This window comes from Pezoporus wallicus, unplaced genomic scaffold (assembly GCF_028554395.1).
Source record: "Pezoporus wallicus isolate ANWC-B61680 ecotype Strahan unplaced genomic scaffold, APGP_CSIRO_Pwel_v1 contig_6714, whole genome shotgun sequence".
NCBI classification, from domain to species: domain Eukaryota; kingdom Metazoa; phylum Chordata; class Aves; order Psittaciformes; family Psittacidae; genus Pezoporus; species Pezoporus wallicus.
In genome coordinates, this window is record NW_026637486.1 from 2,983,538 (window position 1) to 2,999,469 (window position 15,932).

Here is a 15,932-nt window from a genome sequence, read left to right on the forward strand (position 1 = left end):
GGTGCTTATCCTTTTTAACATCAATTCTCAGGGATATCTTTTTGGTTCAAATCAAGTGAGACTTTTACAAGCTGATTGATTTGATTTAGAGCTGTTAAATTAACAACTGTTTTAATTTTCTCTTATTTTTGTGTTTTGTTTTTTGTTTTTACATTCAGTTCATATCGACCAGGCTTGTCTTCACCTAAAACATTTGTGCTTAATGTATTACATAGGTGGTAAGAAAGACTTTTTGTTCTGTTCAGCTCTGGCCGATGTGTCATCTTGTGCATGTTCTGTTCAATCATAACACTTGCCACACAAGTGTCATTTCCTGCATAAATAATTGTATTGGAAAACCGATGTTAACATGACACCACTGTGTATGAGAATGTCGCACTGTATGGCAACCTTTCTAATGGGGACCAAGATACAGCGTGTGTCAAGTGGCTGAATCAGTGGCTACATCTAACTAATTTAACCAGTATATCTATTCCAAGGGTCAAACGGAAGGGAAAATTGACATTTGAATAATCACTGGGTCTGAATGTGGCCAGAATGAGCTTTGCTGTAGGAGTGCATGTCACGGAGGCAGTGTACCTTACTATTAAAAACGATGCAATCATGGAAAGTGCTTTAGCAGTGAGGTAATAGGGTCTGGAAAATCCACCCGGCAACAGCCTTGTAGCTGTGGAGTGTGAAGCAGAGTTTGTCTATTGGCAGAGCTGACTGTGAATTTTTGCAGCAAAAACCCTATCAGGAGATTTGGTGGATATATAAATACAGAACACTGGTAGAAGTGGAGTGGAATTCCCTTTGGTTTGCTTTGTTTGGGGCCTTTTAGGAAGAAGTATTTAGCTGTACTAATCCAATAAGACGTTGATATTTGGCTCGCAAGCTGCAGTTAGAAAGTCACTGAAATCATTAGTGAGGGTACAGCTGGTTGCTCTTTCATTGTCTTAATTTAAGCTCTTGTAATGGAGTGTCCACCACAGGGCTAGAATGTGTCCTGGAAACAGTGGTTTTACTGCTTTTCAATCATGGAGTAGTCAACAGTGTCAGTTTGTGTGTTGTTTTAACTGAAACATGATTCTCCTTGAAAATGAAGGTAAACCATGCATTTTCAAGTTAATATGGTCATATCCTACCCAAAAGACAAAAATAATCATGTAGTGCCAAAGTGATGACTGGTGACAGGGGTTAATAGTATTGTTGATGCTTTTTAATACATCCGTGTGGCAAGATGATAATAATGATCTAATAATACTTAAGGTAATAAGCAGGAACTAAAAGTCAATGGCATGAGACATTTTCCTCCTCAGTTACTAATAGGAGATACCTTCCCGTGTATGTAGCTTCATTATCTTCCTATTACAAAGGTTTTAATAACTTATCCAAGTGGTCAGCATTAAATACCTGAGCAGGAGTACAAACCACAGCAGGCTGATGCAGTCCTGTGTGGTTTATATATATCCTTGTTTGCTGTTGTGCTCTCTTGTTTCCTGGCTGGTTTAGTGTTGGATTTCAGACACAAGTTTGTGTGTGATAACTGTAGGTCTTTGGGAGCACTTCAGCAGTAACAGGTACACAGAAAGTCTAACCAAGAGTGGAGCAGGAGCCACTACTAAAAGGTTTGAGTGGGTTTAAAGTGATAATGAAACCAGTAACCAGCGGCCTCTTCCCAGCTATATTGTCCTGTCCCTTTCTGACTAGTAGTCATCAAATGGGAGCTGTACAAGATGTCTTCTGTACTTGGTCTGTAGTTCAGGTGTGTCTTGGATGGAAGTTTCCTTAATTACAAAATTGCTGCTGTTTGTTTCTTTCTAGCTTCCATTCTGAATTTGTGATCAGAAGACAGGCAAGGACATAGAATCATGGAATAGTTTGGGTTGGAAAGGACCTTAAAGCTCATCCAGTTCTAACCCCTGCCACGAGCAGGGACACCTTCCACTAGAGCAGCTTGCTCCATGCCCCATCCAGCCTGGCCTTGAACACTGCCAGGGATGGAATATCCCTTCCAATCTTTCTCCTTTGCTCTCTTCCACAAACACATGCTGGGATCTGACTGAAAACTTGTGAATTAGAAACATCTGTTGATCTCTGGCATTGGTGTTCCTTAAAACTCCTCTGTCCTTCACGTCCTCCTTCATCACAGTTTCCTCTAGTGGTGTGTGATAGAACAGGGGTGGCTTCTTTGTTTGGCCACACAAGCATTTTTCATGTTCATCTTTAATGCTCTTAAGGAATGTGCTGGTTCATGCTCTGTTTATTTCCTCTTGGAACAGCCGTTACCTGTTTCCTAACTCTCAAGAACAGTATTCACTTTAACCCAGAATCTTGATGAGCTTCTTGCAGAGTCTGATCTCGTTTCTCTCTAATGAATGCTTGGCCATTCCCCTTCATATTTTAGAAGCTGTCAGTCAGCTCAGACTTTTCCTTCTGGGAGAGGCCATGGATTTACTTGGTCACTGTTGCATAGAGCATAAAGAACTTTTCATCTCCTGGAGCACTGCTTGAGCTGAAGTGGTGGTGTGAAGGCTGGGTGGGCTTGTGCTGGCTTGCATTGAGTGTCGAGGTATTGGAGGGAAGTGGTGGTTTATCCATTCTATAGCTCTCCTGGCTTGTGTGGGATCAGTTTGTTTTGTATAGGACTAGAGGGGGAGAGTGTGTGCATGCCCAGTACTGCTGTGTCTCAGAATGAATTGACCCAAGCTGATCTTTAGTAGAATTCTGAAGGTGATCCATCTGCATCATCTTTTTCTGATCACAGTAGCAGATCTCTATGGTAGTTTTTGATGATGAGCTGAAGGATGCATTTTTTTCTATTAAAAGTACAGAAAGTGTGTCTAGAAGATGCAGCAAGTTCTTCTGCCAGAATCTTTCTTGTTCACTCAGGGAATGGTTTTTGGTAAAAGTGCAATCGAGTCTGGAGCTTGTCTTGTAATAAAGAGAAAATGTGAAGAATGTGACAATTTCCCACTTTTATGGTTCCACTGATGGATGTCTCTCCTTCTCTCCCTTTTATTCTTTGAGTGTGTTGTGAGGTTTAATCTGTTTTAAGTGGTTGATGGCATCCTGTGTCAGTGTGTGTTCAAATGATTTCTCAGACAAGTTTCCTTGCAATGGATGAAAACCCTTTTAAAACCAGCAGTTAGAGGGAAACTAATGAAATAACCAATGATTTACAGATAGTTCACTTCTCAGAACCACTGGACAAACTCCCAAACCAGATTGAAAAGGCAGATATGTGTTTGGAGTATAATAATAACAGCTTTCTGAAGTCTGTTGCCTTTATCTATCTTGCAAATATTTATTAAGTCCATAAACCCAGTTGTCCTGTTTGTGTTTTCAGCTTCCCTGAGGAGTTACCTTGCTCTGTTGGTTGTTCATGGATGAAATGCAGGATATTACTCATAATAAATGATAATAATTCTTCACTTATCACTTAACTGCATTAAATGCAAAAGCAGTGTATGAAAAGTAGGACTGGGAGTTTAACAGAGCAATTTGAGTCATTGTGATTCGGTCTGTGTAGAAGGCAGTTAGCTACTGCATGTTCACAGAGGACATCTAATTGCATCAACATTATCTTAATCTCTTGAGGGAGAAATCAGCAAATGGTTGTTTTTCTGCTGTCACTGAAATTAGGTAACACACCATCGCTGATGTTGTCTTTCTTGTTTCAGTTCTGTAGAAAGCGTTCTGAAAACACTGGTGAAGAGCTGCAGACCGTAAGTGTGTGTTGTCTGGGGGGGGTTTAAAGCCTGCATCCTTACCATTACATTAAGAGGGGGCAGAAAAGTAGGGTGGGTTTTTTGGTTTTAAAAACAAGTCATTCCCTGGCTGATGTCCCAGTTCATTTAAGGAGGTTTTGGTGAAGGGTAGGGACTTTTCGGGTTTACTGCATTATGGATGATCAATACCCAGGTTTTAGGTGGCTTAAAATGAAAATAGTGACAGGCACGCTCTCTGTTCCAATATCTAAACAAAGTGTAAGGTCGTTTGGTTTTGGTTCTGAACACCCTTGGTGGAAAATCTGTTAATAGTTAAGCCATATATCGCTAGATAAGGCCACCGCTGCCTTTGCCCTTCTGTGTGTTCACTGGGAGCGTGTGTGCCTGAGCCAGTGCTCTCTGCACTGACTTTGCTCACAGCTTAGGATACAGAAGAGATGAAGAGACTTATTCTCTTACTACTGGCTGTACAACCTTTTGTAGTTGTCATCTGCTTTCATGGGAGCAGTTGCTCCACGCACTGATGCTACTCTGTTGAACAGCCCAATAGGAGATGCTGTTCTAAACACACACTGCTAGTATGAGAAGCATAAGGATAAAACAACCTTAACACTTCTCCCAGATACGTGTGGTTTTGTAGCTAAATAAAACCCCTTATTTCCAGCATTGATTTTCTGGTAGCTGGTACGAATGTGAAAGTCACTGAAGCAGAGTGTTTAAAAAGGAAATGTGATATTTGTTTCTTGAGAATTCTGACTTAAGGTTGGGACACTGATGATGGCGTTTCCAGTTGGTCCCATATCAACTGCAATAGTTATGTTGTATAAACAGTTGCATCTGGTGTGCATTTTAAATAGTGCAGTGCTTGGATATTTAGGGGTTTTTAAAAGAAATTAAATAACCAGCATTCTTCTAATGCTCCTATAAATACTCCTCATGCCTTAAGTAATCCTTTTTTCCATACTGCATCAAATGTAAATAGTTGTTTGATATTTTTTTTTCTGACCAGCCTTCACATTGAAATGGTTTTGCATTCTGCAGAACCTTATCTGGTTTGACAAGGCCAGATCCTTCTTAGATTTGTGGTCTTGGATGATGCACGTGATGTCCTTGCTCTTAACTCTGTGCTCTGCGAAGGTTGAGTGGGGTGAAGGACTGCCTGTCTATTGTCCCTGGACACACGATTTTCCTGGGAGCTAAGATTTATGACAGATCAGTGAATAGTTTTAGATATGCTTTAAGAAGACCCAGACTTTCAAGCCAAGCCAAGTGGTTTCCTTGCTTTCAGGTATTTTCCAGAAGATGCCACTGCAGAGATGCTGCATGAATGGAGGCCTTTAATGTGTCCTTTTGACGTTACCATGCAAAAGGCTATAACCTACTTTGAGCTATTCCTACCCACAACCCTTCCTCCTGCCCTTCACCAGAAGGGTTTCAAGTAAGTGCAATCGAGTGTGTGTTGCTGTAGTGTTCTGTTGCAAATGCAACTGATGATATTTTACAGGGTGGCTTGAAGTCAACCAGCAAAATGAATGGTGGCTTTTAAGAGCATTGTTGGAAGGAATTCAAGACATTCTGTCAGCATTCTTTTGTGAAAGTAACCTGGGGGAATTGTGTAGTGTCTGTTCTCAAAGGAGTTCTTCCTTCTCCAGGGTAAAGCACAGGGTACACAACAAAGCAAGCTAAATTGAATTAAGTGCACTTTTAATCCTGAAGGAATAGTCTCACAAGTAAAAAATCATTAACCATAGCAGAGCTTTAAGTCCTACCTTTTATTTAATTTGGGCCAGATTCCAATGAGTCCTTCATGTAGGATAAAATACAGCTCTTACTACAAATATGGAACTGGAGGTGGAGGTCTTCAGTCAAGATTTGGAAATGTGAGACAGAAGAGAAGCCTGGAGAAGAGAAGACTCAGGGGAGACCTTAAATCAGTCTACCAGTACCTAAATGGGGCCTACAGGAAACCTTGAGAGGGGCTTTTTACAAGGGTGTGTAATGACAGGACAAGGGGAATGGCCTTAACCTGCCAGAGGGGAGATTTAGATTTGATATAAGGAAGAAGCTGTGGCTACGCCATCCCTGGCAGTGTTCAAGGCCAGGTTGGACACAGGGGCTTGGAGCAAGCTGCTCCAGTGGAAGGGGTCCCTGCCCGTGGCAGGGGTTGGAGCTGGAGGAGCTTTAAGGTGCTTCAATCCAAACCAGTCTGGGATTCTATGAGAGCGACAGGAAATGAGTTTCACAATTAAAGGAGAAACTTTAACAGGGCAGGGCAGGACAGTATCTGGGTCGTATTTAAGGCAGAGCTATTGAACTTCAAAGCGCAAGTTAGTGATGTTTAGTGCATATAGAGATTACTTAGGCTGTGAGGTTAACAGTACATTCGTGGCAGAGGGTTACTGAAAACTTCAAGAAAGGGGGTGAATATAGTTTATACCTGTAATTTGAGGGACTGGTATGGAGGGTTTGCATCATTGGCTTCAGGTGAATTCAGAATAGAAGCTCTTGACACTTGGGACCCTTGGTCAGTAAGGACAAATTTTAGATTTTAAGGTAGAGGGAAATGAAGTGTGATTTATTTTCATCTGGTTTACGTTTGTTGAGATGGCAAAATGTAGTGAAGTGGTGAAACTGATGTAGATAAGGAAACTGCTGGTGAAACACTTATGTGAAAGGAAGGGTTCAAACAAGGGAGGTAGAAGAAGCAAGCACTGAAACTCAGGATCAGATTTGCGGATAGAGGGGATGCTGTGGGAAACAAAGTGATATAAGCCTGTCAGTGCTGATCCCTGTTCATGTTGAATGAGTTGAGGGGCAGGTGATTTCTTGCAGTCACCTGGCTAAGTGAGGGATAAACCCAGTGAGGGAGCTGCTTTCACAACATTTAACTGTAATCAAAGTAACTTTCTTTGATTCTGTTCTCTTGTAGGCTCTGGTTTGATGAATTTATAGGCCTTTGGGTGTCAGTTCAGAACCTTCCCCAGTGGGAAGGGGTAAGTATTTACTTTCTACCTACCCTGGAAGAAATTCATTTACATGTTCCTGCCACTTGTTTGCAAGGCATTGAAGTCCAACAGTGATATAATGGATTGTTGTTTTCCTTCTGCTGTAACTAGCACACACAAGCAGAGACAGTAACTTCATCATTGTTAGCAAGCAATTACTGGCTGACTAAATGAGAGTGCACTTGTGCTTGGTGAACAGTGTTTAATGGTGGCTCGGGCAGCTTTTCTTTTCAGCCTTGGGAATGTGGGCATTTTCCAGAGTGCCTGTTAATGCTGCTGATGATGCAAGATGCTGTTGTGATTTCTGTTAAGTTAGAATTCTGTGAAGTCCCATCTTTTACATCTTAATGGATCTTTCATGATCCCTAATTTTGAGTAGCAATGCTTTGCCTTGACTGCAGTGAGTTATTGTCATCTTTGCTTTAGATACAGTAAAGAACCTGTATTCCTCTTGCTCAAAAATACCACCAGGCTATTTCTTTCAAGTAAAATGATTTACTATGTACTTGTCTGTCCTTTACTGTGTGTCTTATAGATGCAAACTTGGAAAAGAAAATCAAGTGTCATTCTTAGTTTAGGTGCTACTGTTGCAGCTGACCTGTGCCCTGGCTTTACTGCAGTGAAACTTGGCATAAAACCACATTTTTTCCCATACTCAACATGAACATAAGCTCATGGACCATCTGTTCCTCTTACTGGTCTCCTGCTGATGTACACTTCTTAGTGGCTTTGGAGACACCTGATTTCCAAAACCCCAGTGTCTTTGTGAGAAGGTTTGTGTGTAGGTCTTCCTGGTTTGAGTTTTGTTCCATTGCAAAGGAAGGCAGTCAGTCTTTGCTTCAACAGTTGACAAGTGTCCAGATTGGAACAGGATGATTGCCAAAGCTCTATTTGAGGTTGTCTGTAGACATTGCGTCTTTCTGCTGGCTCTCCAAAACCCCACAATTCCATCTACTCTTTCTGACAGGAAGATGACAGCCTGCACTTTAATACCATGGTTTGGTGTGTCTCTGTCAAATGGTCTAACAAATAATCATCAACACTCTTTCATAAGCTGTCTCTGATATTTTTTCCCTCTTCCACCATGTTCTGACAGTTTGCTCACAACATCTTTATTTTTTCCCCCAAAGCTTTCACTTCTTGTTTCCTTTACTGTCTGCTCTGCATCTTAAGGGCAGGCGTGTTCACTGCATCAGGCTTGGATGCAGAAAACGAGACATATGGGTTCTGACTGCAGTCCAATTTAAGCCTCTGTGCTGCAAGCTTTTTCTCAGCTCGCTTTGGCAGAGCTGGACTTGCTGTTTGAAGAGGAGCTATAGAATCAGTTGCCTTTGTGCATGGTAAGGGATTTTTTTCAGTGGGTATTTCCTGTATCAAAAAGGTAGATAATTTAAATGGAACACTAGTCTTCAGGCTGTGTCAGATGTGACTGTCCTGAATTGAATTTGTGGGTTTTCCAAAGCTATCATGTCCTTCAGACTGAGAGGTGAACTGTTCTTCTGTGAATATCTGCCTCTGAACAAGGCAGGATTGTTTAAGGCAGTTCCTTTTGGCTTTGCCATGGCTTCAAGGTACTGATAGAAGCATCAAGGCTCTAGGAGACCTAAGAGGTATTTCCCTATTTGGGCAAGCTCATAAAAGGAGTGTTGCTGGATTATGTGCTTCCTCACAATCAGGATATGGGAGTCAGACTTTATCTCCTTTTTGTTCAGTCCTGTTAACCCTTTCCTGAGGACATTTTTCAGCTTCCTTCTGGACTCGTGAAGCTGTCCTCTGGCAATGGAGTATCTAATTCTTCACAGTCACATACTGCTGTCCCCTCTGACAGCTAATGACTGTGACCTTTGCAAACCACAAATGTGCTTAAACCAAAGCTTACAGATGTGACAGCCATCAGCACAGGCAAGCATGCTTTAAGTAGGATGGATCCTGCAGAAGCAGTTTTGGCTGAATTTTCTTCACTGTCTAAATATAGATGCTGTTTTAGGCCAGTGTCCACACTGAGCTCACATGAGAGTGCTCTAGTAATGAGGAAGCACCATGACATGAATTGGCAATCATAGGCTCTTGCTGAGCTGCTCCAGCTCAGAGTTACCCTGGAAGGCTCAAAAGGGGGAAAGATGTTTCTTAGCAAAAGCTTAACTCTTTGACAGTGTATAGCTCAAACTTGTCTGTTGTTCATCTACTGTTCTTCAGAGTTGCTCTAGCAATAAATGGTTGAGAATTTAAATGGTAGTGAATGCATTCTGCCTTTCATGTTAATTCACAGAGCGTGGGGAAAGGGAGAGTGTGAGTGTACCTTGTAGAAGTACTATTAATAGGTCTTTACATTTAAAAAGATATGTATCTTTTGTGTATATATATATATATATATATATTGAAGAGGTAGGGGTATATGTTCTGGCAGGCTGCCTCTGCCAGAGCTGAGATCACAATTACCTGTTTTGTAAGGGCTCAGATGTGTGATGAGTTGGACTCCTGAAGACGGGAATTCTGATGCATTGTGGAAGGTGGCATTGGTGGCTCCTGATGGAGTGAAATCTGCCTTTACAAGCACTGTAGTGACATGGGTAGCTTTTCTCTTGCACCTGCAAAGTAGATTGAGGGCTTTGTGCATCTTTTATCATGATTCTAATAAATATTTCTTTTATGGTTGTTCTCAGCATCTAGTAAATCTGTTTGCTCGCTTGGCCACTGACAACATTGGATACATAGACTGGGATCCGTATGTACCAAAGGTAATATTCCTCATTTTATGGAATTATCTTGTTTGCTTTAAGTCCCTGGTGTCCCTGCGCTGAGAAGCATTCATCTTCCCTATATGGATCTTACATTGCAGCGGGCCATTCTTTCAAATTAAGTACATTCATTTGAAGACCTAAGTTTAAGATGGGAAGATTTGAGCATCCTTTTGTACAAGGCAGCACTGGAAGTTGCTGCTGTTACCACCTGCCTCAAAACCAAACAGAAGCAACAGCATATCTTATAGTGCAAGTGCTATCTGATTGTGTAATATGTAGTTAGTGTGGAAATGGCTCTTAGTGGTATTCTTTGATAAACAGTCTGTGTGACCTTTTGAATCTTTCAGCTTTTTCTAAGATTTACAGCATTTATGTTGTTTAAACCCCCAAACCAACACCTTTTGATTAGAAAACTTAATTTATGCCAGTTCTGTGGCATAAATTCATAAAGTAAATCATTCAAAAAGTAATAAATCCATCAAGTAATTTATGCCAATGTGATTGTCTTTTCAGATTTTCACCAGAATTCTGAGGAGTTTAAATCTTCCAGTGGGAAGCAACCAAGTTGTTGTTCCAAGATTCCTGACAAATGCTTACGATGTAGGGCATGCAGTCATGTGGATCACAGCCATGATGGTTAGTAGCCTTTTCATGAAGGGAAACAAAACCTAATGCAGAGCTTTAAGCAAGTATGTGTTTAACGTGAGTGTTTGTCCTGTTTAGCTGATGGAAATGGCTGTGCCATTCTGGAAATGAATGTTATCCACATTCCAAGTGTGTATCCACAGCTGCCAGTAGCACTGGCAGCTGAAGGATTGAATCACTCTTTTAGGGGTGAATCTCATCTGATGTGATGGGGAGAAATTGCTCCTTAGTGCTGAGCTGAGGGTGGGGAAGGGAGGGGATTTGCTGCTGTGATTTGATGCTTTGCGGTATGACTGTGGTGAGAGTGCTCACTTGCACCTTGTACTTACTGTGTTAGCTGTTCATTTAACTTGTTTCATGTAATAAAATACTGTGGTTTATTTGTTACAGGGTGGACCGAGTAAACTAGTGCAAAAGCACCTGTCTGGCTTGTTCAATAGCATTGCCTCTTTCTACCATCCTTCAAATAACGGGCGCTGGCTGGTGAGTTCTTTGCATGTCAAGACAATAAATTTGGCTGTAATTTTGACAGTCAAACCTGTCACTTGAAACATGTTGATAGATGCATTATGTGCTCCAGCAGCCAGATTGTCTGTTGGTTGGATATATATTGAGACTTTTCATTTCCAAGACGTGATTGTACTGTCATTCAAATCATACTTTTGCTTGATGTCAGAACCACAGCAAATGCAGGTATTCTTCAAATGTCTAACCCAAATGCGGTTCAGAAGCCTAAATTAGACATCTAATTCATAGATAGCTGGGAAAAAGAAGCCAGCACATTAAAGGAGGGTGATACACAGCATCAGTGTGACTTGTGTGACATAGCTTTTGTATTACTGACCTGCTATCTCCAAGTTAGCAAATTCTAAACAAAGGAAAAAAGAGTTTCAATGCATATCCAGTTTGATGAAGTATAGCTCGCTGATGGTGCAGCTAGCAGAGTATTCTGCTAGTAAGAATCTCCCTTTGATAGCTGGTGGAAAGTACAGATTAAAATAGCAGGGCTGGCCAAAGCAGTGCCAAAGAATCTGGCTTGTTCTAGAATAGCTTACTTGTTTCCATGTGAGTATGCAGAGAATGCGCTCAGAGATGTCCCAAAACTATTGGTAGGTAATCTTAAATCTTAACTATAACCTTTGTATGTATTTTTCATGATCTTTTAAATCATAAGGCATGGTGCTGGCAGCATAATTCCTGATATTTTGGGAACTGAAGTTTAATGCCAAGCTGCAAACATTGTGTTTTAGAGCTCTTCAGATTTTCCTTTTACTCAGTCATGTCATTTCAAGATACTGGCTTTACTATTTCTGTTGTACATTTAGCAGCTCAGACTCTGCTACTGCCAAGTAACTGAACAGCATTTCTTGTGCATTTAACAGAACAAACTGATGAAGCTACTTCAGAGGTTACCCAGTGGTGTTGTGAGAAGGCTGCATCGTGAGCGCTACAAGAAGATGACGTGGTTAACTCCTGTGCCTGAGAGTCACAAACTTACTGACCAGGATGTTACAGACTTTGTAGAATGCATTATTCAACCTGTTCTCCTGGCTATGTTTAGTAAAACTGGAAGCCTGGAGGCTGCCCAAGCCCTGCAGAACCTTGCACTGATGCGTCCTGAATTAGTAATTCCACCTGTACTGGAGAAGTAAGTTCTGCAGAAACATTACAACTTCCCTGTTCCCTTCCCAATGGATAAATATACAAAGCAGTTGTATTAAATGATAAGCAATTTCTTTGCTGCAGTGAATGCTTGCAGTGAAAGGAACTGCTAATACACAACCCTGAGCAATTGCCTGAGTCAGGAAAGGGAGTGAGGGAGGACTTTGGTTTTAATTGTAATGTATTTGGTTTGGGTGTTTTGAAGCACCTGGCAAATGGAATAGTTCTGGGATCTGGTCATGGCTTGTGCAGTATGGGGCAGTCCTCGGGTGGTTTGCACTACTGGTAGCAGTGTGAGTGGATCAGTTAAAGAACCAACTGTGCCCCCTTTATTCATGAGCCACCTTGTACTTCCTCACTAGCTTTCAGCTGGGACAAATGCAAATGATGTTTATGTAGTTTGTGTTTATGTAGTAATAAGGGTAAGTTTCATATTTCTGGTTTGTGTCAGGGTATGTTGCAGTTACAGATGTTTAAAATGACTGTCACTGCTTCTGTATTCATAAGCACATTGCTAAAGTACATGCCCATATGAAATACTTTGTACTATTACTAATGCCTTGGTGCCTGAAATTCCAAGAGAAGAATGTAACTCCTTCTTGCCCCAGGGGAAAGCTTTCTTCCTAGTCCCTATCCATGTTCTTCCTCCTATACAGTCCCTTGTACTTTAACACTGCTCTGCTCTTGTGGGACCTCACCTGGAGTGTTGTGTGCAGTTCTGGTGTCCTCAACATAAAAAGGACATGGAACTGTTGGAACAAGTCCAGAGGAGGCCACGAGGATGATCAGGGGCTGGAGCACCTCCCATATGAAGACAGGCTGAGAAAGTTGGAGCTGTTCAGCCTGGAGAAGAGAAGCTGCGTGGAGACCTCAGAGCAGCTTCCAGTATCTGAAGGGGGCTATAGGGATGGTGGGGAGGGACTCTTCATTAGGGACTGCAGTGACAGGACAAGGGGTAACGGGTTCAAACTTAAACAGGGGAAGTTTGGGTTGGATGTGGAAAGGAGGTTCTTTCCTGTTAGGGTGGTGAGGCACTGGAATGGGTTGCCCAGGGAGTTTGTGAATGCTCCATCCCTGGCAGTGTTCAGGGCCAGGTTGGATGAGGCCTTGGGTGATATGGTTTGGCGTGGGGTGTCCCTGCCCACGGCAGGGGGTTGGAACTGGATGATCTTAAGGTCCTTTCCAACCCTAACGATTCTATGATTCTATAACACCTTATATTGTAAAAACAGTGGAGAGATGAGTTTGTTTTGAAGAGTCCTTTCAGACTCGGCTGGTGGTGAAACCTTGCTGAACCTGCTTTTACATGGAAACATTTACAGCATAACAGTTCTAAGGAGGACAGCAGTGGATGCGTGTGTTGGGCATGACTGTTACAGTTTCTGTTTTGGGAGCAGACTGAACCTCTGCTCGAGTTCAAACTATCACGGGTATGTTTGCCTTGGCTGCAGCTCCCGGTTGGTTTTGTTGAATAGTTGTAGATCCTTTGGATGATGTAGGGCAGGGGTAGCACTGTGACTCCTGTTTGGACTGCCGGTTGTAGGTAACAGTAGGAAGAGTTATGCCTTTTGCTAAAAAGTAGTGTAAAAAAAACCCTTAAAGGTTAAAAAACCACAGTACTTTAACAGGTTTTTATTAGAAAAGGCATGGACTTTAATGTAACATCAAGCAATATATCCCTTTAGACGTCATCGAGGCAGGTTTTCATGCTTGCCATGAGAACCTTACACTGAGCTTGAAGTTCAAACACTAAAATCATCATAGCTTTGAAGCCATGTGCTGTTACCAATTCCTATGCTGCAACTGCTAACAGATTCTTTAATCCTGAATTTGTTAATAGGACTGATCAAAGGAAAGGATCATTTTCTATTACAGCAATGTTGAGTCCACTGGAAAAAGATCAGAAAAAAATAAGGAACCATGGATGAGCTTTTATTTTTCTTCAGAAATTTTGTCCCTTTTCCATAGAAAATAACACTTGTGATGCACTTTTCTTTGAAGACTTTAAAACATTGCTGTTGCTAAAATAACTGCTCTTAAACTTCACAGGACGTACCCTGCACTCGAGACGCTGACAGAACCTCATCAGCTCACAGCCACGTTGAGCTGTGTGATCGGGGTGGCTCGCAGCCTGGTGTCTGGGGGGAAGTGGTTTCCTGAAGGTCCAACACACCTTCTACCTCTACTGATGAGAGCATTGCCAGGGGTAGATCCAAATGACTTCAGCAAGTGTATGGTGAGTGTGTAAATCCCACCGTTTTATAGGGTAGTTAGCCAGTATTTCACTCTGAGAGCTGCTTTAGATTCATATCAATAAGTAACTCCTGTTTCCTAGCCTGATTTTGTTTCTGCACAGTCTTATTTCTAGTAAGTTAATATCACAAACCTCTAACTTCTAATAATGTTTTTGGCTTGCTGGACAATAGTGAATCTTTAACACCAGATTGTGATGAGCATTGTACTGCCTTTCTGGGCAGCACTGAAAACCAAGAGAAAACAGGTGTTCCAGAGGTACTAGCAAATATTCCTGATCTTTTAAGAGCAACAGGAAGACCTTCATTACTAGGTCTTCATCTTCAATGAGCTTTAAATATACTGTTCAAACAGTGTAAAATGATAGGGGTTTTATAACTTGAAAGTTCAGCACAAAGTATTACCTAGGAAATACTAATAATAATAACTTAGAAAATACTTGAGGGGGTTTTGCACAGTGCTGGAAGTTTTATACAAGAACTCAGAAAGAATTATTGAAGTTTTGGGGTGGAAGAATTAGGCTCTGGATATATATTTTTTAATGTAATGATTTACTTTAGCTCCCATACCTTAACTGCAAGAGCTTTTCAATGTGAATACAGTAGCACTTACTAAAGAGCTGTTTGCAACTCTCAACAGATTACATTCCAGTTCATTGCAACATTTTCTACTTTGGTGCCTTTAGTAGATTGTTCATCTGTATTGCAAGAAAGAGATGATCTGTCAGAGGTAAGTGCTGTGCAGTTATAGAACCAAAACTATAACCTAGTTTTTAATTGAATTTCTAGTAATGCAGTGATCTCTTCAGAACTGTAACGGGTTTGCTACTCTCTCCTGTATATGTAAAACTAAGTTACATGAAAATAAAATGCAACAAAACCCCAAACATGTAGATCATGTTTGCTTCAGGTCAGTAGGGTAGAGTGGACATTGGCATGCATATTGGCCATGTATTGTTAGCACTGCTGCTTAGTCATAGGGTGTTGTAGAGATAGTGTTAAATTCAAACAGTTTAGTATCAATATGTAGCATAATTAAACTCTGAGCTTGCCCTGCTTTGAGTAGGAGGTTGGGCCACATGGTCTCCAGAGGTCCATTGCCATCTACATTTTTTGAGTTAATAAAATAGCAGCTTTGATACCATTAAATTTTTGAAACTTCTTGTCACCATAAAACATTATGACAGAGAAGAGAGTGAAGCTGCATCCGGTATACTACAAATGAGGCAGCAGCAGAGTCCACTATGGTACTTGAAACGGCCCTGTTAGAATCACAGATTAGTTGGGTTGGAAAGGACCTTAAGATCATCCAGTTCCAACCCCCCTGCCATGGGCAGGGACACCTCACACTAAACCATGGCAGCCAAGGCTCTGTCCAACCTGGCCTTGAACACCACCAGGGATGGAGCATTCACAACCTCCCTGGGCAACCCATTCCAGTGCCTCACCACCCTCACAGGAAAGAATTTCCTCCTTAGATCCAATCTAAACCTCCCCTGTTTAAGTTTGAGCCCGTTACCCCTTGTCCTGTCACTGCAGTCCCTAATGAAGAGTCCCTCCCCAGCATCCCTGTAGCCCCCTTCAGACACTGGAAGCTGCTCTGAGGGCTCCACACAGCTTCTCTTCTCCAGGCTGAACAGCCCCAACTTTCTCAGCCTAATTAACCAGCCTGTTAGATGCTTTGTCTTGTCCACTGCTAGGAGACTCCTCTGGTAGCTCAGAGAACAGATAATAGCTACAGATAACCCAGATTCTGAGCTCTCAGCCACTGCAAGAAGGTTCATTTCATTGCCCCAGAGCAGCAGCACTCAGAAATGAAGAGGAGTTTATATGCTGAATGCTCAGTGTAAATATGGCAGCAGAGCCAAGTCTGTCACCAGAGCTGGTGCTCCCTGACCTCCTGCTGGAAGGGCA

The 15,932-nt window shown here is 41.8% G+C and overlaps 2 protein-coding genes across 4 annotated transcripts in view; one reads left to right on the top strand and one right to left on the bottom strand.

Moving 5' to 3' along the window:
* Nucleotides 1-15,932, bottom strand: part of NPHP1 (nephrocystin 1) — a 180,991-nt gene that overhangs the window by 44,948 nt on the left and 120,111 nt on the right. The window lies entirely within an intron of this gene.
* PSME4 (proteasome activator subunit 4) overlaps nt 1-15,932 on the top strand; it is a 60,666-nt gene that overhangs the window by 10,464 nt on the left and 34,270 nt on the right. For 2 of the 3 annotated variants that reach the window (XM_057405817.1, XM_057405815.1), the window contains exons 4-13: nt 159-218; nt 3,666-3,710; nt 5,002-5,151; nt 6,643-6,706; nt 9,382-9,456; nt 9,973-10,095; nt 10,495-10,587; nt 11,487-11,752; nt 13,816-14,002; nt 14,659-14,748. In XM_057405817.1, the coding sequence (XP_057261800.1) occupies nt 159-218; nt 3,666-3,710; nt 5,002-5,151; nt 6,643-6,706; nt 9,382-9,456; nt 9,973-10,095; nt 10,495-10,587; nt 11,487-11,752; nt 13,816-14,002; nt 14,659-14,748 (1,153 nt within the window). The remainder of the gene's footprint in view (nt 1-158; nt 219-3,665; nt 3,711-5,001; nt 5,152-6,642; nt 6,707-9,381; nt 9,457-9,972; nt 10,096-10,494; nt 10,588-11,486; nt 11,753-13,815; nt 14,003-14,658; nt 14,749-15,932) is intronic. The other variant, XM_057405818.1, reaches the window with a different exon arrangement.